Here is a 23,508-nt window from a genome sequence, read left to right as displayed (position 1 = left end):
CTACATTAATTCTACTTCAAATAGACAAGTATATTACTGAACTTGAACAGAACAGAATTAAATTGGAACAAGAAATATTCGACAATAAACGTATATCCTCCGTTATGCCCAATTATAATATTTAAATTTATTTTATCTGGAAAAATCGTGGCCAGCAAAGTGATATCCATGCATGATTTCATAGGAAAAGGTTGTTGCAAATTTAAACGAATAATTTTAATATAGTTACCAATTAAAAATAATTACAGATGGACTCCCGTGTTTTGGTCCAGCTTTCTTGCATTTTACCACAATGGAAACTCAACAATATTTTGGCAGGATACTATTATCTGTTGAAACTGATTTAGTACCACCAGAAATTGAAAATGTTAACAGATTGCAAATTGATGATACAGATTCAATTCTTGACGAGGTAATATATATGTAATTACTAATTTGTATTATGTATATTGGATTATTGGAATATACTGGTAATTAAGTAGGTATATAGCAAGAGATTTGGGTTATTTACCTATTCACACATTTGCCACAAAAATTATTTGACTCGTTGAACCTACATAAAATGATGAAAGTCAAATTTAAATGTAGTAGTTATATCTTCCTCGTTTGAGGAAAAAAAATACTGTCCATGCGTTTTCTTCGACGTATCCCAAGCATTTGATAGAAATGTCATCAAGGTCTACTTTTCGAAATAAAAAAAATTCTACCAACACCACTTTATTTAATAATTAAACCATACCTCTGAAATCGCACATTTGTTGTCAGACAAGGTAACACATTCTATCCCTACTTCAAAATCCAAGCAGTAGTCTCCCAAGGAAGCGATTTGTCTCCAGACCTTTTTAACATAATCACTGCAGACATATCAAATGCTGATAATATTATATAGGTACGCCACATACGCAGTTGACACAACAATATTAAGTAAACATAGTGATAACACTGTAGCATCTCTAATCTTCAATATTCTTCATATGATTTTATATCCTATTTTCTTATTGTACATATGCTACAGATTGTAAATTCTCTATTTTAATAAATAAAAAAATATATATATACTAGCTGATCCCGTGTACTTCGTTACGCGTTAAAATATGTACAGACTGTATATGACTCAAACTTTGTTCAATGCGTTATTTAATATTCGGTGTATGATGTTCTGATTTATCTTAACTTTTCTGTTGCCCGGAATAAAAATTCTGATTTGCAGCAGTTTATTATCAGGTAGGCAATCTACCTGCAGTAGATCACGGACCCCGTGCTGTTTGTACATAAGTGTATGATTTACTCTAAAGTATCAAAGTTATACCAAGTTTGTCGTTTTTAATTAATTCCACCTATGGTGGATTAATATAATCAATTAATACAAAATCCTAACCTAACCTAACCGTACTAAAATCTGATGAATAAAAAAAAACCAAATTTAATCCTTTTTAAATTAGCCTATCTTCTTCCCAGAGGTCTAATCTACACACAAACATTATTTTTTATATATATATTTTGACAAAAAATAATAATACAAATCAACAAACATACCCTATTAACTAATAGCAACCAATATATAATACACTATTATTATTTTTATTTTTTTTTTCTGGATAACCCTTATCACTTAGGGGTATGAAAAATAGATAGTAGCTGATTCTCAGACCTACTGAATATGCATATAAAATTTCATAAAAATCGGTCAAGCCGTTTCCGAGAAGTATGGTAACTAACATTGTGACACGAGAATTTTATATATTAGATAATAGTTCACAATAAACTCGTAGCTGTATATTATTGAGAATGCAATTTAATAATTAAAATCAATTAGGTATATGTTTAATGAATTTATAACAATAAAATTCATAAAATAATTATTTTAAGCTCGAATGTTCTTTACAATGTTATTAGGACTTAATGTACATCCGAATTATAATATTTTGTGTTATATTGAGTGTTAACCAAGTGCATAAAAATCTCACCAGATCAAAAAGTATGACAATATCAATGGATTATGGTGAATATAATTTAGTTACGGAAAGTGAAAAACACGTAGGTGAGTACCTACTTATTTTTTTTATTATTTTTAATAAAAATTAATAAATAACTATTAATATTTACAATCGAAAAAATTAAAAACAATAAGTACCTAAGAAGTTTGGTGTGAGCTTACAAAAAAAAAAAATGAATGGCGTGATGGAAGTCCCCTTTCTTTGGTTAGTGACACGACTTGCTGATTGGATTAGATTATACATATTAGTATAATTGTATATAGATACTATAATATAGTTGAATACATTTATTTTTTTTGTTCTGGAGGTCACGTGACCAATTTTGTTTTAAGCGTCAAGGAGAGTTATCTGGAAGAGAAATATAAGAAAGATGACCTGTGTGTGCAGTGGCGTACGCAGGATTTTTCAATGGGCAGGGGGGGCTTGAAAATTAGTTACAATTTTATTTTTGTTTTGTCCAGTCTAATAATTTCAGACGTTTATTCGAGGTATTTTAAAATTTTTGTAAATTTTCTACTTTTCTTGTAGAAAAAATGCTCTGATCATAAGCTTTGATGTCCAATGTATGTTTTTGGAAGCAAATTGAATCTAGTTGGTACTTTTTGTGGGTTGAAATTTCAAATGCTCAGTGATTTTTAAAATAATTGGAGAAAAAAAAATGAAAATTTATTAAAATTGTTTGGTAACCAGCTTGGTTATACCATCCTCACTTGGATTGTATTTAATTAGTTTAATTTTTATCCAGACAAAAAGCTTAAAAATGTAATACGTAAGTTTTTATTATAGGAAAAATATTAACGATACATAGGCATCATGGTTATTTTTATAAGCATTTAAAGTTCAAATTTCGTCAAAACCACAATTAATTTGTATGGCTAGATATTTTAATACAAGGTCTTTCATACAAATAGTTCATACTTTTACCAAAAAATTACAGATAATTTTAGGAAAAGTGGTATGCAAATACAATGTTTTTTCAAAAACGAATTCATTCTGGTCAGATGTATATGAAATGTACGTCTTGCTTACTATAGTTGACAGTGGAAACTTGATAAATATTTTTTTTTTAAGTAATATTATACGGGTAATGAGGGGGGGGGCTTCAGCCCCCCCCTGCGGACGCCACTGTGTGTGTGTATTTAGCACTAACTAAGAATATAAATTAAATCTAACTTTATATAGCCTATGGGTGTTGTGAATAATAAAATTTCAGGAATTATACATTTTTTTAGAGCTAATGAACATACAGACACCAAAATACGATGTAGTGAGCTTAGAAAATAATTTTAATAAATTATTGATTGAAGAAGATAGAAAACCATGTCTATTTTTGGTTACAAATTTACCAAGTATTGAATATTACTCAATGTTTTCTATGAATTTATTAACTAAGACTATTATTAATATGGTAACATTATTTTAATGGTTTAATATTAATTTTATAATATATAACAAAAAATATTTACAGGAAACTTGTATTTTCAAGACTTGTCGTCAACTAAATTACCAACAGTCTAGTAATAGTAAAATAGAAGTTATTCATGGAATGATAAAGAAATTAATTGTGTATCTGGAAAGATTTAAACAATCATACGATAAACATATAAAATTGCATAAACATATTCATACCTCTTGTGTCAAAAATATGGTATTTTCATGTACAAATAGAATGATACTAATTAAAATATTGAATAATGTATTAAGTGGGGGACGAGGTGGCCGAGCGGTCTAACTCGACGGATTCGGCACAGCCGGTCCGAGTTCGATCCTCGACCATTGGGCGGCATTTTTCTCCGTGCAAGTCACGGTGTCCGGAGAACGAGTGCCGCCATCCCCCACCCGGGCATGGCAGATACCTACGGGTGCCCAATCAAAAATTCTGCCAAACTAAACACATACGTGTTCCTCCCCCAACCGACTTAATAACCTACAGTAAAAAAAACTAAAAATAGCTAATGGCCTCAGCTGCCGGGCTCAAGATCAATAAAAAAAAAAAAAAAAAATGTATTAAGTATTACAATTTTAATTTGGATCGTCCTCAATCATAATTCAGTTTACTTTAATTAAAACCTTGAATCAACAAAGGCTAAACCATAAATTAAATTTAAGAATTATTTATTATACCTATTTATTTAATTATGTTGGCTGAGCCCAATTAGTATTGTACGGGCCTATCACAAACTATAAGTAATCCCGAACGGGATCTTTATGTTTGTTTAAGTACTTTTGCATAATGTGTTTTAATAATATATTTTAAACTAAAGATGTAACGATAGCTGATCAATTTTCAACATATTAATAAATCAAAAAAAATGTATTTATAATTTGATTATATTTAAAATGATTTTAATTCCGTCAATTCCAATTAAAACACATCACTTGTGTACCTACGTATATGAAGTGATGTTAAACAATTTAAATGTTCCTATATTGAGATACTCAGCCACTCAGGGACCTCATAGCTTGTGAAAAAAATCCGAATTTAAATTATTTTAGCTTGATTGATGGTTGGGTGAGGAGTGTTCCCTCATTAGTCTAGTACCGTACCAGTGGTATGCTGATTCCGTGGTTTTTAATTATAATAATATAACATCTCAGACTTTTACAGGGGCAATATTAAACTCTCCTGATATTAATCAGTATGTGTGCTGGTTTTGCTTACAGGAGTTATTTAAACAATATTGTTCAAAAGAAATTAAAACAGTTATGAACCTTCTTACATATACTGAAACAGATGTATTCATTTTAGTGAATAGAATTAAAGATACGTTTGATCAATTAATTATTTGCCATAAGAAAAAAGTAAATATTTTCAGTTTATTGTTTTATCTTATATTATATACCAATAACCCATTATGTTATACAGGGTGATTCACCAAGCATGTTCATGACCTATTTTCAAACTGTAAATTATACAGTGGATAATTTTTCTGAAATTTTTGACGTATCAGAATCAAAATTTGTGCGGGTAGTTTTTGAGTTATTCAACTTAGTCTTCTAAAGACAAAAGGTCCATGGTAATGTGTTTATAAGAGATGGGGGCAATTTGAAAATTGTAGTCTTTAATATTAATCTATCAATATTCATAATTTGTAAAAATGACTCAAGTATAGTAAATACGAGATTCAGTTTTACGTCTATTTTATATTATGTAGAACCATTTTTAAGGACTATTATTCTCAATACAAACATTTCAATAACTAAGAAATTCCTCGTTTGAATTTTCAATTAGGTACATCAAAATTTTCACAAAAATGTTTCACTAAATAATTTACAATAAAGGGGGGGGGGTTCTCATTCAAAAAATAGAAGTTTGTATAGCCACAGTCCATAAGAAGTTCTTTAAGTAGTACAAGAAAATTCAAGAATTTGAAAATTTGGTCTAACTTATGACTGTGTGAGTATATTAAAAAAATCCAAAAAATCATAATTTGAATAAATTCATTATTAAAGGAAAAAATAGGGGTGCAAGCAAGCAATGCTTGGCGAATCATCATGTATACATATATAATTTATCAATGAACATTTTGATTGGTAGTATCTACTACATCATTAAAAATGACAATCGTTGTTATCAAATTCCCAAGGAAAATCTGAAAATATAAGCGTTTCCAAATTTATATAAATTATTAAATTAAAAAAATATCGATTATATTATATTTATAATATATACCTACCTACAGTCCTGCATATAGTTTTTAATTTGATCGTATATAAGCTTCAACTACAGACTGCAGTGATAATTAGTAATAATCCTATATTTTGATTTTTTTTTTACTTATTTTATAATGTATAATATATTACTGAACTTTATTTTCAGCCGTATTATGGGCCACCCAATATTTTCCTAAATTTACGTAATGGTAAACAAATTGTATCAAGATGTCAAATTCAAACAAGACACTTTTTGTATTCTAAAATTTCAGAATGTAAAGGACAATTTTGTAAACGAATTCGACCTTGGTTTTTGGTTTGTAATTTATTCAAATAAATTAAGTTAATATAAAATATATTTTATTATCAAACATTTAATGTTGAATTTAATCAACTTCAACTGTATGAAAAATAATTATTATAAATAATCTTCATTTTTTAATTTTTTTATCGCGTGCCTAATTATTTCATACTTGACAGGCAACTGAAAAAAAAGAAAACGTATTCGATGGAATTATGGAAACTATATTTTGGATAGGACCATACGATGATTTCAATGAGGGAATAAGAACAATTCCAGGACTTCTATATAATAATTGTAATGATCAGCCTTGCTCACAATATAATTTCAAATTATATGACAAAACAGTAATTTTTTATTTCTATTGATGAGTAGGTAATATAATATGCATGTAAATTATATATTCATATTTTTACCAAAACTAATTTAGCTCTTACAAATCAAAGCACATATAAGTCAAGTTGCTCTAACCGAAAAATGTTACAAAAAATACAGTCGGTTAAATTTAATGGCACGAATAATTTTTAACGGGCATTCAATGATAACCGAAGTATGGATATTCTGTTGGGTCTTATAAATGTGTAATAATTAGTATACCTATATGGTTGTTGACTATTGAGAACAGTGCCGTATCCGGAGATGGAGAAACTGGGGCAATCCCTTTCCCCGATTTTTTTGATGAACAATGGTGTCATAAAGTAACAGGCAGCGGCGTATTTACCGGTGAGGGGGGTTGAGGGGATAGATCCATGCATTAACAATTATTTTAGAATTTTTTTTGGTATTTTTTCCAATTTTTCAAGTGTTTGAGGCCTGTAGAGTTTTATTAGCAACATAAGGGCTCTACGAACAAATAAGTTTGAATACCGCTGCTATACAATATACATAGTAGGAAAGTATCGTAAACCCTAAAGGGATGTGTCCACTTCCTTACACAATTCCTAAATACGCCGCTGGTAACAGGTGATAAGTATTCTAGTTCTACAAAAACTAGACAAAAAAAATTGTCTGGTTACGGCACTGATAGAGAATTTTTAAAATTACTGTAGTAATAACACTACGCTTAAAATGTATTAACATTATTTCAATATGTTTATTGTGTATTTATACTATGCTCAGAACTGAAAATTATTTAAAATGTTAGGCAATCCCCTCAAACGTGTCGACGTCATGGAATGTATCGATTGTGTTTAAACCAATTTTGTTTATGAGGTATGGAGATACTAATAAAAAGACACCGATATATATAATTATTCAACTATGCCACATAGGAACAGAAAAGAAAGAACTAATAGAAGTAAATATGCGTCATGATAAAAATGAATCGATTAATCGATTCGATTGCCACACATTTTGTGTAAATTTACACATACAATTGTTTACAGTATAGGCAATAATATTATCTTTTATAGGATGTCATCGCATTTACTGTTATCAATGTAAAAGAAATTGACAATTCTTTACGTAAGACATTAAATTGGTATGACATCGTGGATAGTTCAGAAAAAATTGGTAAAATGTATATGGCTGCCGAAATCACACAAATCGTATCTAATGAATTGACAGAAATCGATAACGATAAGAGCGTTCCCTTATTGAAACACGTGCTACCCAATCTACGTGTTTATCAGTTAGTTATTTTTACAAAAATTGGGGAAAATAAAATTTACTTGTCAATATATTTTATTACAGATTAGTTGTACTGTTTTGGGGTTTGCGCCAATTAAACGTACATTTGCACGAGCCATTTGTCCGATTGTTATGCTCGACTTCAAGCATTGATTCTCATATAATTAAAAATGTTAAATCCTTTTCAAATTTCCCAAACTTGGTCGATAAAAAATGTGTACTCAGTTTAGTAAGTATAAAATAAATAAATATTATTTTAACGATTTTGAATACCTAACAAAATACCTTATTTTAAAGGAACTACCTGAAGATCTATATCTTATACCTCCCATAAGTTTTCAACTTTTTACTAAGTATATTATAAAAAATTTTTACACTCCAGTCGGAATATGTGTTTCTCAGCCCCTGGATGAATTTATGGTTCCCTCTATATCAAAAACTCAACAGAGCAAACGACCAGATTATTCAAGTAAAAAACATTCATTCTTATTTTTATTTTTTTTTTTCAATCATATGAAAATAGTTTTAGAAATGGAAGAAGACAACGACGTAGAGGAAAAAAAATCAAAAATTCAGAAAACAATAAAAAAAAAAAATTATTTTAAAGTAATCAATGCATTCGATGATTAAAAAATAGTGGTTAAAAAAACATATTTCAGGATAATTTCAGATTTTATTGCAATGTTTTAAAACAAAAATTTGACAGTATTTTTCCGACGTGCTTAAAAAACATTATTTTGTGGATAATTGAACACATAACATGTGTCTTAATGTTATTATACAACGTAATATGTTATATACTCCCATGTATAAATAAAATTACCTATTGGACTTCAAACAATTTACAAAATTATATTAGCTATTTTGGAAATAAATATGATCCTTTGATTGATGACGAACTTGAAGAAGACGAAAAAGAGTTTAGCTGGTGGACAAAATACTATGTGTTCAAATATCAAAAGGTTGTAAAAAGTTGCAATTCTATTGATCAATGTAATAAAGGATTTGCCATCGTGTTTTATCATTCTCCTATACCTATGTTAATAGTATGAGAAAATGAAAAAAACTACGTTGGCTTATACATAATAATTGATTTATATATTTTGAGAAAATCATATCTAAATAACATATTTTTCAAAAATGTATATTTTTTATAAATCAATTGATTACAGAAAACATTTCAAGAGAATAAACATGAAAGTGTGATGTTAAACATTCCAAGCAAACTTCTCCCAAAAAAATCAAATAAAACCCATATTCCTAAATATTATTCAAAAACTAAATCAACAACAATACAAGTATAGTTTAAATTAATGACTAATAATTATGAATTGAATATATTTTTTTTATTTCAATTAGTTATACGAACATGAATTAGAAAACGTTCCAGAATTTAACGGATTTGAAGACAATTTGAAAAAATTTAAAATCTATGAATTTGATAAAAAGGATGAAAAGGCAACAGTTGTTGCTATATTAAAAGTAATTATTATCGATTTGTAATAAGTATTTTACGAGTTATAACTTATGTTATTCCATCTTAAAAACCAGTGACTGCTATTACCTTACAAGTAAAATACAATTAGTGTTGCTATAATGCTATACAAACTATAATTTATTTGATTCGTGACAAATTTATTTCCACCCGTACTTGTAAATTGTAATTCGTGTATTATTTTTCCTCATACATATGCACTTATACTGCTGAAACACTTAAATTTTGATTTTCGTTCATATTTTGCATGTGTGGCGTACTCATATAGGGAAATGTGCATTTGTATCCAATGCCAGTTGATAATGACGAACAAGACACGTCTCAAGAACAATTATTTTCTAACACGGCATCTCAAATATGGCCAGGATTGAAATCGAATGCGAAGTGCAACATCATTGTGCGTATTTATATACTGAGAGCATACAACTTACATCCCGGTGACATTAGTGGACTATCAGATCCATATATAGAAATTGTTTTAGGGAAATCCATTCGCATATCGGATAGCAAAAATTACGTCCCTAAAACATTAAATCCTTTGTTTGGCAGGTAAATATAAGTTAGACATAAAAAAACGTGTTCATAATATAGTGTAGTTGTATGCATATAATTTAATATATTATATAAATACAATATTTACCATAATATATTGTATTCAGTAGTAGTGGTTTATATTCAGAGGCGTAACTAGGACCTTTATTGATATTATAGATATTATTGTCAATAATAGCAAGAAAAACATATATTTAATATATTTTAATATAACTTAAATATTAAATAATATCAAATATATATAAATCATTTTAATATGATACATTTTATCATTGTAAATCATAATATACAGTAACGCTATTTAACTAGAAAAATAAGCAGCTGTGAGGGCCAGTTCTTCCCGCTCGCTTTTGAGTTAAAAATAATTTGGCGGCAGTAGGTATATGGTGCTGCTGTTATCGAGTTAAGAAATTATTTGGTATTGCGAATAATGCCGTTGGGTTACATTAAACCTAACCAAGCCCAACAAAATCGTATTATATAGGTAAACCAGCTTGGCTCGCGGCCCATGACTGTAGCGAGAAACCACGCCATGGGGTATGACGAGCCTCGCAGTGCAATCGCGCTGTAGATACCAATCATCGCCATTCCCACGGCAACGTCTATACCTACTCTAAGATATCAAGTCGCCACGAGCAGAGCATTATATCATGTAGTATTTTATTAGTGACAATCATAGGTACCAATTAACTGGTGAAACATAGACTAAATTTGAAGAAGTCAAATAGTATTTTAGGTATTCGAATACTTTTCTTATGTGTTCTTCGCAAGACTGATTCCTTAAAGCCATAAGGTGATTCTTAATTAAAGATAAACACTAATTTTCTCGAAAATGATTAACAAATTAAGTTTTAAAATTACTATATAACACCATTTTTAAGTACATTAAATATGAAACATAACGTATTTTAGATTCTGAGTGGAACGATCAATTTTTTTAGTTTTTTTTCCTATAAATATCAATAAAATTTTATTTGTTGGGTAAAAATGCGTGAAAATTTAATGCAAAGCTCCTGATATATTGTTACAATAGCAATTGAAAAATATTAAAAATACATAGGTACAATTTTTTTTTATAAGCATTTAAAGTTCGAATTTTGACAAAATTTATCAAATTTAAAATGTAATGATTATTTTGTAGATAAAAATGTATAAAATGTTCAACTTTTATAGCTAAGGATTGAAAATTGAAAACAAGGCTCCACGTAAATACTAAATAGGTTATATATAAATTACTTTATTCACAATAATATCATCAAATATACTTGGTAAAATCATAGGCTGACTGACCGTTTTCGCTCAGAATCGTTTTTCTTATACAATGATATTATATCATTGAATTCAAATTTAACACCATCCATTACAGTGACCCACTTATAACCTATTGTACAGCAGAGCGACATCCACTTACCCACCTGTTTTACGTTTCATTTAATAAGTTATTTTCAACCGTATGATTTAAATGATTTTTACAAAAGGATCATCTGCACAATTTTGCTGATGGTTTGCAATTCACCTAAATCACCAGGCATTAATTGATTCAGTTGGTAGATAATTAGCAATTCCTTCTGAAAAAAAACAGTTATACATATTTACACGGTTTGAATGGCAACTTCTGCTTCGATATAATAATATACACTGCGCAGGGCTTGAAACCGTTACTAAATTAGTCTGTTAAGTTATTAAAAAAAATTTTGGATACCGGTTACCAATTTAAACCGGTCCTGTTGTTAGCGGTAACCAATTACCGGCACTATAGGCGGGTTTCCATTAAATACGTGTACGTGTACGTGCATAAAAATACTTTTCTGTGATTGGTTGGTATACATGGTAAGCTTTTGGAATACCAGAGTGTTATACGTTCTTACCACAGGTTTGACCATTTATTCCATGAAGTTGGATCCAGTTCAACTTTTCACCTGTACACGGTTCTATATTGATAACATAAGAATATATTATGAGGTAACTAATATGTTACCTATCCTAACCGATCTAACCCATATTAACCGATGGGAAACGTTTGTAATGTATGAGACCGTTCATAACGAACGTATTCGGTCAATATATGCACCCACATATGGAAACCCACCACGGAGAAATTCGGAACGTCCCTTTGCTAAACGGAGCTGTAAACTTTTGCAAACATTGCAAACTCCATGATCCAGCGTTTGGTCTGTTTAATTCTAGTAACCAGAATCGTGGTTGACTTTGTTTATACTTTTGCCGATCTATCACGACTTATCACGATTTACTTTTTATGTCATACATCACGACCGCGGCTAAACAAAATACCGCATTAAACCAAGCGCTCACGAATTTTCACCTTTCCAACGTTTCAAACGTTAGCGTTTGTTCTACAAAACGTTTTCCGCTACAGAATTTCCTCATTAAGGCGGGTTCACAACTGCCCGTGTCGTGTCGTGTCGTGTGAATTGTGAATTCAAAAATCAGGACGATACCAACTTGGTAACCATAAATTCTACCGTGGTATCATGGTACCATGGTTATCAAATTTTCTTGCGGGTTTTTTTTAAAATAATCAACTTCCATAGACGTATTAATTTATATGTCTATGTCAACTAATATTTTATATATTATATTTAAACTGATAGTGGCTGAGTAATGTTGTTAATTCATAGATGTATTTTTCATATTTAATTTGTAATATCTAATTTGTAAGTTTTTTTTTAAAACACACAATACATTTTAAAATGAAACGAAACTACATTGAAGAAGAATATAAACGCAGTGTGTATGAATATAATATTGAAGTTCACAGGCGAAAGTTCCTTATAGTTTCATATATGTATCTTATTGATTCTTATAAATTTTGTTCGTCTAGGTAATATTATATAATTTAGTTTTACATTTCATATTCAATTTTGAAATGTCTATAATACAGTATTTTACTATTTAGTTACTGTTTATCTGTACCTGCGGGTTACATTAGCTCCCTACCAATATATTTTATAGTTTTGTACCAATTTAGATTTAATATAAGATACGTAGGTATTAATATTTAGTATGTATATACATAGTTGTGTGCACAGGATATGAATACTTTTTTTTTTATAAAAATTGATACATTAATGTTATTTATCATTAACATTACTGTAATTTTATAAGTGAACTTTTTTGTTGCTTCTTAGAAAGAAGGAACACATTTTTAATATGTATATTCTGCCAATGAAGTCTGCACATGCCTATGGGTATGGGTTCATAAATAAATAATATTCAATGAATTATTAGTAGTATATTAGTGCACTACATATAGTATGTTATGGTATGTTAAAGTTAATATATTATATTATTAGTATATTTGAACTTTAGTATGACAGTTGTTAGTTCATGATGTTGTCCTAATCTATAAATCAAAACAAACGTAGATGATACAATATCTTACTTTTACATAGCTCATATTGTTGAGTGTTGACTCAATGTACCTATAATATAATTTAATAAATTTAAAATTATTAAATAATTTTATAATTATAGTTGGTAATATTAAATATTTATTATACATTTTTTTCTTATCAAAATATAATAGATAATATTAAATCGCACTACCACATCGTGAACATTGTGACCAGCACGATTAAAAGTTGAATATATTCAACTTCGCGGTATTCGCGGTATCGTGTTGGTCGACACGATCATATTTTTACAACCACATTTTGGTAAGCCAATCAGAAAAAAGTATCTTACACGACACGACACGACACGGGCAGTTGTGAACCCGCCTTTACAGTTGTTTATACGTCGTATGTTGAGAGTTGAGTCGTGTGCCTTTTATCGTATTCTGATTGATATTATAGTTTATAGCCCATAGGTAACGGTAGTCGGTATTCAGTATTTATGAACCGTATTATTAACCGGTTAAAACATATTACATTTTATGTTAGCTGAAAAATTGTCACGGTAACCGGTAACCGATAACCGGGAATACAAATAGGTTTATAATAACGGTAACCGATTATAGGTTCCCCAAAATTCAGGGAAATTACCAGTTTTCAGTAAAAACCGGTAACCGGTTTCAAGCCCTGACACTGCGTCATGGCACCGCTATTATTTTTTAATTAGTGGCACTGGTTACATTAATACTAGAGTATTACTACACAGATTGATATATCATAATATATGAGGACGATTCTCATGGTCTTGGGTTATTCAGAATTAATAAGAAAATATATTATTATTATTTAAAATATGTATTTTTATTTTCGATAAGGTGTTTTGAAAGAGTAATATCGTTCCCAGAATGTTCGATGATAAAAGTTAGAATTATGGATTACGATAGAATTGGGAAAAGCGAATTAATCGGTGAAACGACAATTGATATTGAATCAAGATATTTCAGCAAACATAGAGCTCACTGTGGACTACCAAAGCAATATAACAAGTATGAAGTAATACATATATACATATATAAATACATAACATACCGTTCATTCTGATTCCCGACATTTGTCCTAAAATAATTATTATATATTATGCAATGAATATAAAAATGAACAGAAATTCACTATAATACACCGAATTACAGATACCGGATTTTTAACATTTATCGGTATGGGATAGTGGCATTTCGCACTTGTCGTGATAGTGGATTTGAAAGCAATCGCATAATTCGAAAAAATATTCTGACAAGGACTGTTTAAACTGTTTCGTGTTATTTATAATTTTTTTTTTATTAATTAACCCGCGGCAACTTAGGTCATTGGGTGGTTTTTACTGAGGGGGAGGGTACTGTAAGTTTAAACACGTGTGTTTTGATTTTAGCAGATTTTTTAGTGGGTTAACAATAGGTACAACAGTGTGGCGAATTTACGGGGGGATCAAGGGGATCAACCCCCCCCCCCCCCCATGACAAAAACCTAAATACGCAACTGGGCACAACAGCTCTATTGCTGCCAATACGCCATATATACGCCCTATACATTATTATGTCGACTGTTGAATGGCACAGAATAACTATTATTGAATAAGGTAACTTATTATTAGAATAATTATTCTATAGCTAGGCGAGTGCCCGTGGTCATTGACGTTGATGATATTGATATATATATAATTCCTTTCTGTCCTTTTTACAATTATATTTATTATAAACGATAACATTTTAAAATAAATATGTATTATTTATATTTATAATTTTTTAATTTTAATATTTTAAAAACTTGGTCCATTATGTATAGAGATGGATACAACCGTTGGAGAGATAGTGAAAAACCTTCAAAAATTCTACATGAACTGTGTTCGTTATATTCATTGAAACATCCAATATACACGACTAACAGTGTTACAATTGGTCTTAAAACATTTCATGTTCACGATGAAAATACTGAATCCGATAGACAATCGTTGGCACTGTATGTATTAAACCATTGGCAAGAGATGCCAGTTGTTGGTTATCATTTAGTGCCTGAATATGTAGAAACTAGGACATTATATAATCCAGATATGCCTAACTTACACCAAGTATAATAAATAATAATAACTACAAATGATAACGATTTAAAAAAAAAAATCAAATTTCTTTAAGGGCACATTAGAAATGTGGGTTGATATGTTTTCTAAGGATAGTAATATTCCTAAAATGGTAGATATTAAACCACCAATTGTTGAACTCTACGAACTTCGTGTAATTATTTGGTCCGTCACTGATGTAAAACTCGTGGATAACAACTTTTTTACAAAAGAAAAACACAGTGATATTTATATCAAAGGGTTCATACATAACTAAATTTGTCCATTTAAACTTTGATAACGTAATATATTTTGATGTCTTAGGTGGTTACCAGGTGTCGAAAAACGGTCAACAGACGTTCATTACCGATCATTAAACGGCGAAGGATTGTTCAACTGGCGTTTAAAATTCTCGTTCCCGTATAATAAAACTGAAAATATTATTGTCTACAGAAAAAAAAATGTTTTCGGTTTGGACTACGAAGAACAACAATTTCCTCCCAAGTTAAATCTTGAAATTTGGGATAACGACCAGTTATCACCAGATCTGTATATTGGTAAATTTAACATTTTGTGATGAAATTTGTGAGTTGTTTGTATATAGACTTAAATTACATGTACCGTACAATTTAGGTTCTTTGACTTTGAACTTGCGCAGTATGCCTCGTGGTGCGAAAACTTCGTGGATGCATAACTTATCCAAAATGTCTCGAATAAACTTATTTAAAGTAAAAAAAACAAGTGGATGGTGGCCGTTCATTTCCACGGAAAATAATAAAAATACTATTGTAGTAAGCATTATAATAATTAGTGATTAAGCTATTTCTCCAAAAATAAATATAAAAAAATATGTTAACTATGCATAACTAGGGTAAAGTAAATGCCGAAATTCAAATAATGACCAAGCAAGAAGCGGATAAATCACCAGCTGGATTTGGTAGAGATGGGCCCCTACCTCTGCCCGTACCGAAGTAATTTACTTTTGCTTCATAATAAATAATGGCTGCGGAATGATAATCTATAATTTAATATTAACAGGAGACCTTCAACTCATTATTTAAAATCAATTATGGATCCATTTAAATTTGTATTCGGAAGTGTATTCTCAGCTAACAAAACGAAGTTTTTAATTGTTGTACTACTTGTTTTTGTGGTATTATTTTTTCTCATAATGATTTATGCGATTCCAGGAAACTTAATAAGAATACTATTTGACAAGTTATTCAAAAAAGTATAAAATTATTTTTTATTTTTTTCTTATAAATAAAATAATGTGGTAAATTAAATTTTAAATAAAATAAAACTTAAATCTTTAAGCATAATTAGCGTTGCAAGGTTGTTGAATATAGTTTAAACAAAAACCACGATTACCCATGTCATTTGGCATTTCCACAGCATTTGTGTGAAAAGATAACCGAAAAGGTCGGACACTACCTGTGAACAAAACGTATAATTCAATATTCAGAATGTTTATTAAATGAATAATTTTTAGTTACAGATTTTTAGAATTTAAAAATATATTTAAAAACAATATTATCAAAATTCTTGGAATTTTTTCTAGGTACTATAGTACTAGATACATATACTAAGCGTATTGCCATTAACATATTTCCTAACATAAATTCCTTACATATTTCAATAACTATAATCATGTATAAGAGTAAATTGTATTACCTATATTAAGTCGTTGTGAATAAAAATAATGTCAATAAAATGTATTCTATATTCAAATTCTAAACTTTCTTACTCATAACGGTTGTTGGAATTGTACTGTAATCTGTGTTTAAAGTGCCACCACATAGTCTGTCCACGCAAGTGTTCATGCCAGACGCCACAGGCCCTTGTTTACTTGAAACGCATGGTATAATTAGGTAATCAGAATTACACGGACTTGATCCAACGCTACCCACATTCGCTTGAACCGGATTTTGACCCAACGTATTTCCCGTCAATGTGAACGCGTGGCTTCTGTTGTTCACTATAATATTATATTTATAAAATGCGTTTTATATATTTTATAGTTTCATATTTAGTTATTTCTCTATTTTTGTTTCTCAATCGCTGAACATAATATATTAATATTGTGTGCGATACGATTGAAATGTAATCACTCACTTTGATCGTCGCAGGCTGAATACTGAACGGAACAGAAATTTCGCTCTGTTCTCAAACATATTGTATAATCCTGATTCGACAAATGAAGGCCTGATGAGGGTTCGTAATTGAACGACTTCAGCGTACCCGATACTCCGGTGTAATATTGCAAGCAACCAGTGTCGGCTAGAGTTGAACACATAAGACACAATATTATTGTAAATACTTAAACAAATCGGTTTATAAATTACACTATTACAGATATGATATATAGGTAGTAAGTAGGTAACTAGTACCTAGCCTGGTACCTACGATATAGATACATAGTTTAAAAAGTCATAACTTAGAATGTCAAGTTTTAAATACAATAATGCCATAAATCATAAGTAGTTAATGTTTTTTAACAATTAGAAAGTTTTTTTTCAAAAACAAATTATTAGATCATAAATTAATTAATAATTAATACGATATAATGCTCAAAAGAGTGAGAAAGACTGAATAATGAAACCCAAAATAAAAAATTATTAAACATTTGTAAATGAAAAATATAAAATCCTAATATTATTATACATTTATACATAATAATAATTAGGTAGGTAAATTAATTTATGAGATTTGATAGCCTAAAGTATCGAAAAATACTTAATTATTTAAATTATTACACAATTTATTTGAAAATATTTGCAATTTATTGTTGTTGATTAAAACTTAAATAGGTATTTATTATTAGTTGCATATTAAACTTGCCTTAAACTTAACTAACCTTTTGTAATAGAGTCGCAAGGTATCTGGCTAACTTTTATCTTCCAGTTTCTTTTTAAAAATATGCCACTTGTAACCATTGTCAATATAATTGGACTTGTGCCCGTGCCAGCATCCACGTACACTATAGTTATCAAGACATTAATTAACTGCCAGTGTTTATTTGTGCGTCATTTTTCAGACTGATAAATATTGTATGTACAGTTATAAGAAAAAATTAATTTAAATAAATTCAGAATAAAAAAAGGTAAAATTGTTTCTGTAATATTTCGTTGTGCTATATATATTATACGTACTATGGCTACCGGTGTTCAATCCGCAGATAACAGGTACGGGATTCGAACCAGAAACGATGAACTGGTCATTGTCGCATTGGTGGTTGACTGGCTCGGGCCCCGTAATGGAAAAACGTTCAAAATCCAATCTAAAAAATATATTCGATATAATGATCAATACGATGGCTCTTAATATATTATGTACATTATGGTACAACGTATAATTTCTAAATTTTTGTTCGTGTTCTATACATACCTGAACTGACAAATATACGGAGATAACTTGTGTATGGTCACTTGACACGTCCCGGTGTTATTTAAGCCTTCTGGATATCCTGCATTCACAAAATATGTGCCGTTTTCTCGGATGGTCTGGCCACATGTAGACAAAGCTAGTAGTGTGTACATAATTTTTTATAGTACAATGATCCTTTTAATAATCTTATATAATATATAACAATAAACGCAAATGTCGAATAGTTGTAGATAGGTATATATGGTATTGTGGGGTACTGTGGTGTAATAAAGCACCGCAAGCAGAATTTTACATTCCTAATTTAACGAGTTGTGTACTTTATTATTCAGCAAAGCTGGGTAAGTGGGTAATTTTTTCAACTACTTTAATATGAAAACTTATGTTAATCTTATTATTAAAATAATAGATACATAAAAAACCTAGGCCCACCTCCTCCCAGGAGGATGATTCACCCATACCCATAACCCATTCCCATTTGCCTCATTGGGTGCAATAATTAAATAGAGTAAATTATTTGGAACTTTGGTAGATATTCTTCAATTTTTGGCGGGCGGGTACAGGCAAGTGCGCCTGCAGGATAAAATCCTACTTGAGGCAAGACATAAGAATTACTTACTATATAATAATAGTTATAGTTATATTGATATTAAAGTACATGCAGTTAAAAATTCCCAGGGGTCGATGGCCCCTTTGCCCAGCCTCATGCGGGCGCCTTTGGGTACAGGCGGTAAATTTTGTCTTTGGCATTTTGTTCTATATTATAATGTATGTTCAAGATTTTACTTATCGGCGGTGCCTCAATGGCAACGTAAGATAACTATTGATATATATATATATAGGTTTATATTAGTCTAAAATATTTGATCTTACACAGACAGCAAACGCCGTACGAATTAGCGCACGATCCAATGGGCACTCCTCGGTGTTGATAGCATTCAGTAGATGTCATGCAGATACCGCTGTCTCCGGACGACGAGTAACATGGTTCGTTGTCAAATTTGACTATCGTGAATAGCGAGAGCACTATAATAAGGTTAATCGAAAATTTAGAAGCGACAATACTACAATTTCGTCTGGTTTTAAACGAAACGCGTAAAACACAATATAAGTCTGTAAAACCAGGGGTGTATTGGACCGGGTTATATAGGTACTCATAAAGTCGGTGGAAGACATAAGCGCCAAAATACTAACAATATTGACAAAGAAATTCGTGTAAGTAAAAAAACATATCCATTTTTTTAGTATACGGTGGGTACCATAATACGGTGAATGGTAGGCAATGAGTATATTATTTTATTATTAATTGTTTTATTCAGTTTCAAATTATATTTTTTCTCTTAAAATTCTGCAGTGATTACCCGTGACCCTTCACGGCCACATCACTACCACAACCATAGACTCGAAATCTATGAACTATATGGAATCATAAATATAGTTGATGTGTTGTTCGGATCGCCAGATAGAAATATATTTATATTATCTAACTATATTAAATGGATAGTTTGTACTTTTTTTTTTTAATGACTTGTGGTTTGAGAATTAATGAGTATGCAACAAACGTGCCTATATGTTTTTTTAATTAATTTCTTAGTGCAGGGACCTTTTTTTCGAGAAATATTTTTGGAATATATGGCGTATACTCAAAACATTATTTACCAATACATCCCTGCAATATAATATTATAATGTAGGTAAACTGATGACTTACGTCGATTTTGTTTTTTTAAACTGGACTGCCGTTTTGTTCCTGATCTTAAAGGACGATTACCTTTAAAGATTTCAACCGCCCTATCGTGAATTGTCTAAAATAGAATACAAAATATTTAATTTATCCACAGTAAAAACAATGAGAATAAACTTTAAAAAATCGGCCAATGTACTAACCCCTTAGAATACAATTTTATCAATCGGATACCGAAATAATTGTATAGATAATGGGAAGCGGTATAGCGTAATATCATAAAAATATAGTTGTGGAAGGCACTATCAATTATTTAATAATATTATGTGTTCTGTAATAAATTTAAATTCAAAAAATAGACCTTTAAAATATAAGTGGTTTAATATATGGGTGGATATTCGTTGAAAATAATTCACGGCAAAAATTCGTCAAAATGTAAAAACAGCCCCAACATATACGCTATTAATTCGGGGTATATGGCGTATATTCTAAATAAGCAATATGTAGTAATGAAGTACCTATAGCAGGGGTTGTCAAACTTTTTTTGATTAAGATCTACTGAGATTAAGTATATTTCTTTTTTTTTTTGGGATCGACTAATGTAAAATTATATTAATAATAAACATACTTATATAAATGATAAAAGAAAAGTGTAAAGTTATCTAAAATGAGTGTTTTACAAAATGTAGGTATTAACATAGTAATATTGATGTAGAAGCGTATCGTTGCATATTATCATGGCCTTATAATCACGGTAATATAAATTCACTTATAACTGCTAAACGAAGACGCTGCTCTAAATTATTATCAGAAGGTTTAGCTCGGTACCTATTCAGCGTTTATAACTTTCATGCGAGAAAATGCCATTTTACACTAAAAGGCTAATCCGAAATATTATGTATTTAATAACTGTATCTACTGAATGACAAATGTGTAACAATAATTAATAAATTCTAGCTAGAGGGATCGACTTAGAAATCGTCCGAGATCGATCAGTCAATCGCGATCGACCGTTTGGCCACCCCTGACCTATATAGCATAAAGAACTAAAAACGACTGTTATCTATACTGGCACTTTTGATCAAGGTAGGTAATTAACTTATACGCTATGATCTATTTAACGTAAGACACGCATTATTTTGGAAAATACTAACGTTTTTGTAAATATTTCTTTTACGTAATTGTAAATTGTTTTAAAACAAAAAAAATTATATTTTTTACTATTTGTTATCGTTACAATTTTGAAATTTTTTTTTTGAATGACGACGCATATTTTTAAATATGCGTAGAAAGTATATTCCGCAGCGGAATAACGTCGAATACTTTGATGTATATTGTATATACTAATATACTATATCATAGTCATTAACAATCGAATTTCCGACAGATAGTTTCTTAGTTAAATTGTTTATAATGGAGAAGTGAACCAAAATTTTGCGGGGTACCCTTGCACCACTAGTATATATACTCAACTCGGCTAGTCAAAACTATAAGGAACCTGGTGCCAATATCATCTTTAGCACAAAAATACACTCTGAAAATAATGATCCTGTCCTGTAAAATCAATAAAATTTGATAATTTTTTTTTTAACTAATAGAGAATAATATTTTACAGGCCGCATTGATCTCCGTTTTTCAATATTTTAATCTCAAACTTTATAACACATCTTTAATAATAATACAATTTTAAGCTTTTTTTCACAAATTATTCTGCATTATTATTTGTAATAAACTAAGAAAATCGGAGTTCAATGCGGCCTGGAAGAAGTTATCTTCTTTTGGATAAAAAAAATTAGTTATCAAAATCTGACAATTCTACTAGGCCTGAGAATTTGGCATGTAAAGTAATTTTTGTTGATATAATACTCCGTATCAACCCCCCCCCTCCCCTCTTCATAATAAATAGGAATAAGGCAATAGATTTAGATAAATGGAAAAGTATAATAATTAAGATGGCAACTAAAATATAATAGATAATTTTCAAATATTATAGAGTATAGTGAACAATTTTAAAAATCGGTACCATGCTCCTTAAACACTATTATAAGTATTATAACTCAAAAACTACTCGTCTAAAATTTGATTATTATACATAAAAATATTTCAAATAATACTCTGCTTCGGAATAAGGAATTAAAAATGCATGTTGTCATAAAATAATTTAAAAAATAATAACGATAACAATAGTAAAATAATTTTTTTAGAAAAAAGTTGTTTATTAACTATGCAAAATAATATTTTGTTGAAATAATGAGTGTCTTACGATCACCCAGTAAAAGCTTTATTTTTAATAGAGAGCAGAATGAAATTTGATGCTACAATATTAAACCTTTTTTATATTTAACCTAACCCAACGTCCCAACGATCGTAGGATAAAATATAATTACGAGTAGGTAGGTACTATTTCTATCTACTTACAGTATTTGAGTTCGGAGTATCAAATGAAAGATTCGAAGACCGCACGACAATTGGTACTGCTAAACTTATTAAAATGAATAGTTTTAGTTTTTGTCTCATCTCGCATTCAAAAAACGACATCGACATTTCTGAAGAAAATTGTACAGAAGTTTTCTATATATAGCTACCTGCCAAGACACATTTTACCGTCTTACAATTTGCGTATGCAATGTTTACACCTGAGCTCGTTATTTTTATACGAAAAACGAATTCTATAACACCATTGTTTTGTTATAAACAATAATAATTTTCATTTTCACTAAATGTACCTACTAAAACAACAATGAATGCGGACGAACTCGTTATGCACACGTTAACATTGTAAGTCACTTAAATTACGTTCCAATGATTTCTTCTTTTATTTTTGAGACAATTTTCCGGTTGAAGATTTAACGGATGTTATTATTGTTATACAACTAGGTATTAAATATTTATAAGTACTATGTAATTTGTCACTATTTTAAAACTAATTAAAAATTTTACAAGTTTCTATTTATAAATATGACAAGTAGGTACATGCCGATATTATATAGGAACATTCATACAAAAATAATTTGAAATGTCCCACTAACGTCATAATAATTATTTACGTGTATATTTTCCCATTCGGCTATATGGGCAACTAGGGGGGGGGCTTAGCCTACTATAAGGGCTTAGCCCCCCCCCCCAAAACTTGTAATAGCTTGTAATTTTAAATAAATAAACCATATTTATAAGACGATACAAAATGTTTGAGTTTTTAATTATTAAATAATAATATGTACACAACAAATTTGAAAAAGCGATTAAGTGGATGTTGCTCTGCTGTATAGTAGGTTACAAGTGGGACAATGTATAATGGATTGTATTAAACTTGAATTCAATGATATAATATCATTGTCTAAGAATAACGA

The 23,508-nt window shown here is 29.8% G+C and overlaps 3 protein-coding genes across 3 annotated transcripts; 2 read left to right on the top strand and 1 right to left on the bottom strand.

Moving 5' to 3' along the window:
• The first annotated feature begins 29 nt into the window (after window positions 1-29).
• On the top strand, window positions 30-8,312 carry LOC132939031 (fer-1-like protein 6). Its single transcript, XM_061006028.1, has 13 exons — window positions 30-190; window positions 249-412; window positions 1,897-2,041; window positions 3,230-3,405; window positions 5,818-5,967; window positions 6,132-6,299; window positions 6,383-6,502; window positions 7,097-7,249; window positions 7,365-7,582; window positions 7,645-7,810; window positions 7,879-8,050; window positions 8,105-8,187; window positions 8,252-8,312. Exons 1-13 carry the CDS (start codon window positions 169-171, stop codon window positions 8,282-8,284), a joined length of 1,770 nt encoding a protein of 589 aa, XP_060862011.1. The 5' UTR covers window positions 30-168; the 3' UTR covers window positions 8,285-8,312.
• Window positions 8,313-8,351: 39 nt separating this feature from the next.
• LOC132939030 (fer-1-like protein 6) lies at window positions 8,352-16,476 on the top strand. The gene is made up of 11 exons (XM_061006027.1): window positions 8,352-8,543; window positions 8,754-8,879; window positions 8,941-9,063; window positions 9,345-9,625; window positions 13,857-14,027; window positions 14,821-15,103; window positions 15,168-15,352; window positions 15,416-15,648; window positions 15,725-15,882; window positions 15,962-16,062; window positions 16,130-16,476. Exons 1-11 carry the CDS (start codon window positions 8,352-8,354, stop codon window positions 16,326-16,328), a joined length of 2,052 nt encoding a protein of 683 aa, XP_060862010.1. The 3' UTR covers window positions 16,329-16,476.
• Window positions 16,371-22,761, bottom strand: LOC132939032 (uncharacterized). Its single transcript, XM_061006029.1, has 9 exons — window positions 22,577-22,761; window positions 20,186-20,279; window positions 19,349-19,501; window positions 18,479-18,614; window positions 18,244-18,371; window positions 17,949-18,071; window positions 17,207-17,371; window positions 16,839-17,069; window positions 16,371-16,525 (listed from the first exon to the last, which is right to left on the bottom strand). The coding sequence occupies exons 1-9, from the start codon at window positions 22,700-22,702 to the stop codon at window positions 16,404-16,406; spliced, it is 1,278 nt and encodes a 425-aa protein (XP_060862012.1). The 5' UTR covers window positions 22,703-22,761; the 3' UTR covers window positions 16,371-16,403.
• Window positions 22,762-23,508: the final 747 nt, after the last annotated feature.

This window comes from Metopolophium dirhodum, chromosome 2 (genome assembly GCF_019925205.1).
Source record: "Metopolophium dirhodum isolate CAU chromosome 2, ASM1992520v1, whole genome shotgun sequence".
NCBI lineage: Eukaryota > Metazoa > Arthropoda > Insecta > Hemiptera > Aphididae > Metopolophium > Metopolophium dirhodum.
Note: the sequence above shows the minus strand (reverse complement) of the source record. Positions and strands in the feature narration are given on the sequence as shown.

Bases quoted from the DNA above. Each gene is read 5' to 3' on its own strand.
- LOC132939030 (XM_061006027.1), top strand. From the start codon at position 8,352: ATGTTATTATACAACGTAATATGTTATATACTCCCATGTATAAATAAA. The intron at 9,064-9,344 runs GTAATTATTATC...GTACTCATATAG, and splicing joins CAGTTGTTGCTATATTAAAA to GGAAATGTGCATTTGTATCC. The intron at 15,883-15,961 runs GTAAGCATTATA...ATGCATAACTAG, and splicing joins ATAATAAAAATACTATTGTA to GGTAAAGTAAATGCCGAAAT.
- LOC132939031 (XM_061006028.1), top strand. From the start codon at position 169: ATGCATGATTTCATAGGAAAAG. The intron at 191-248 runs GTTGTTGCAAAT...AAATAATTACAG, and splicing joins GCATGATTTCATAGGAAAAG to ATGGACTCCCGTGTTTTGGT. The intron at 8,051-8,104 runs GTAAAAAACATT...ATATGAAAATAG, and splicing joins CAAACGACCAGATTATTCAA to TTTTAGAAATGGAAGAAGAC.
- LOC132939032 (XM_061006029.1), bottom strand. From the start codon at position 22,702: ATGTCGATGTCGTTTTTTGAATGCGAGATGAGACAAAAACTAAAACTA. The intron at 18,615-19,348 runs GTAAGATCAAAT...ACACACTACTAG, and splicing joins GTACGGCGTTTGCTGTCTGT to CTTTGTCTACATGTGGCCAG. The intron at 18,072-18,243 runs GTACGTATAATA...TGATAACTATAG, and splicing joins ATTGAACACCGGTAGCCATA to TGTACGTGGATGCTGGCACG.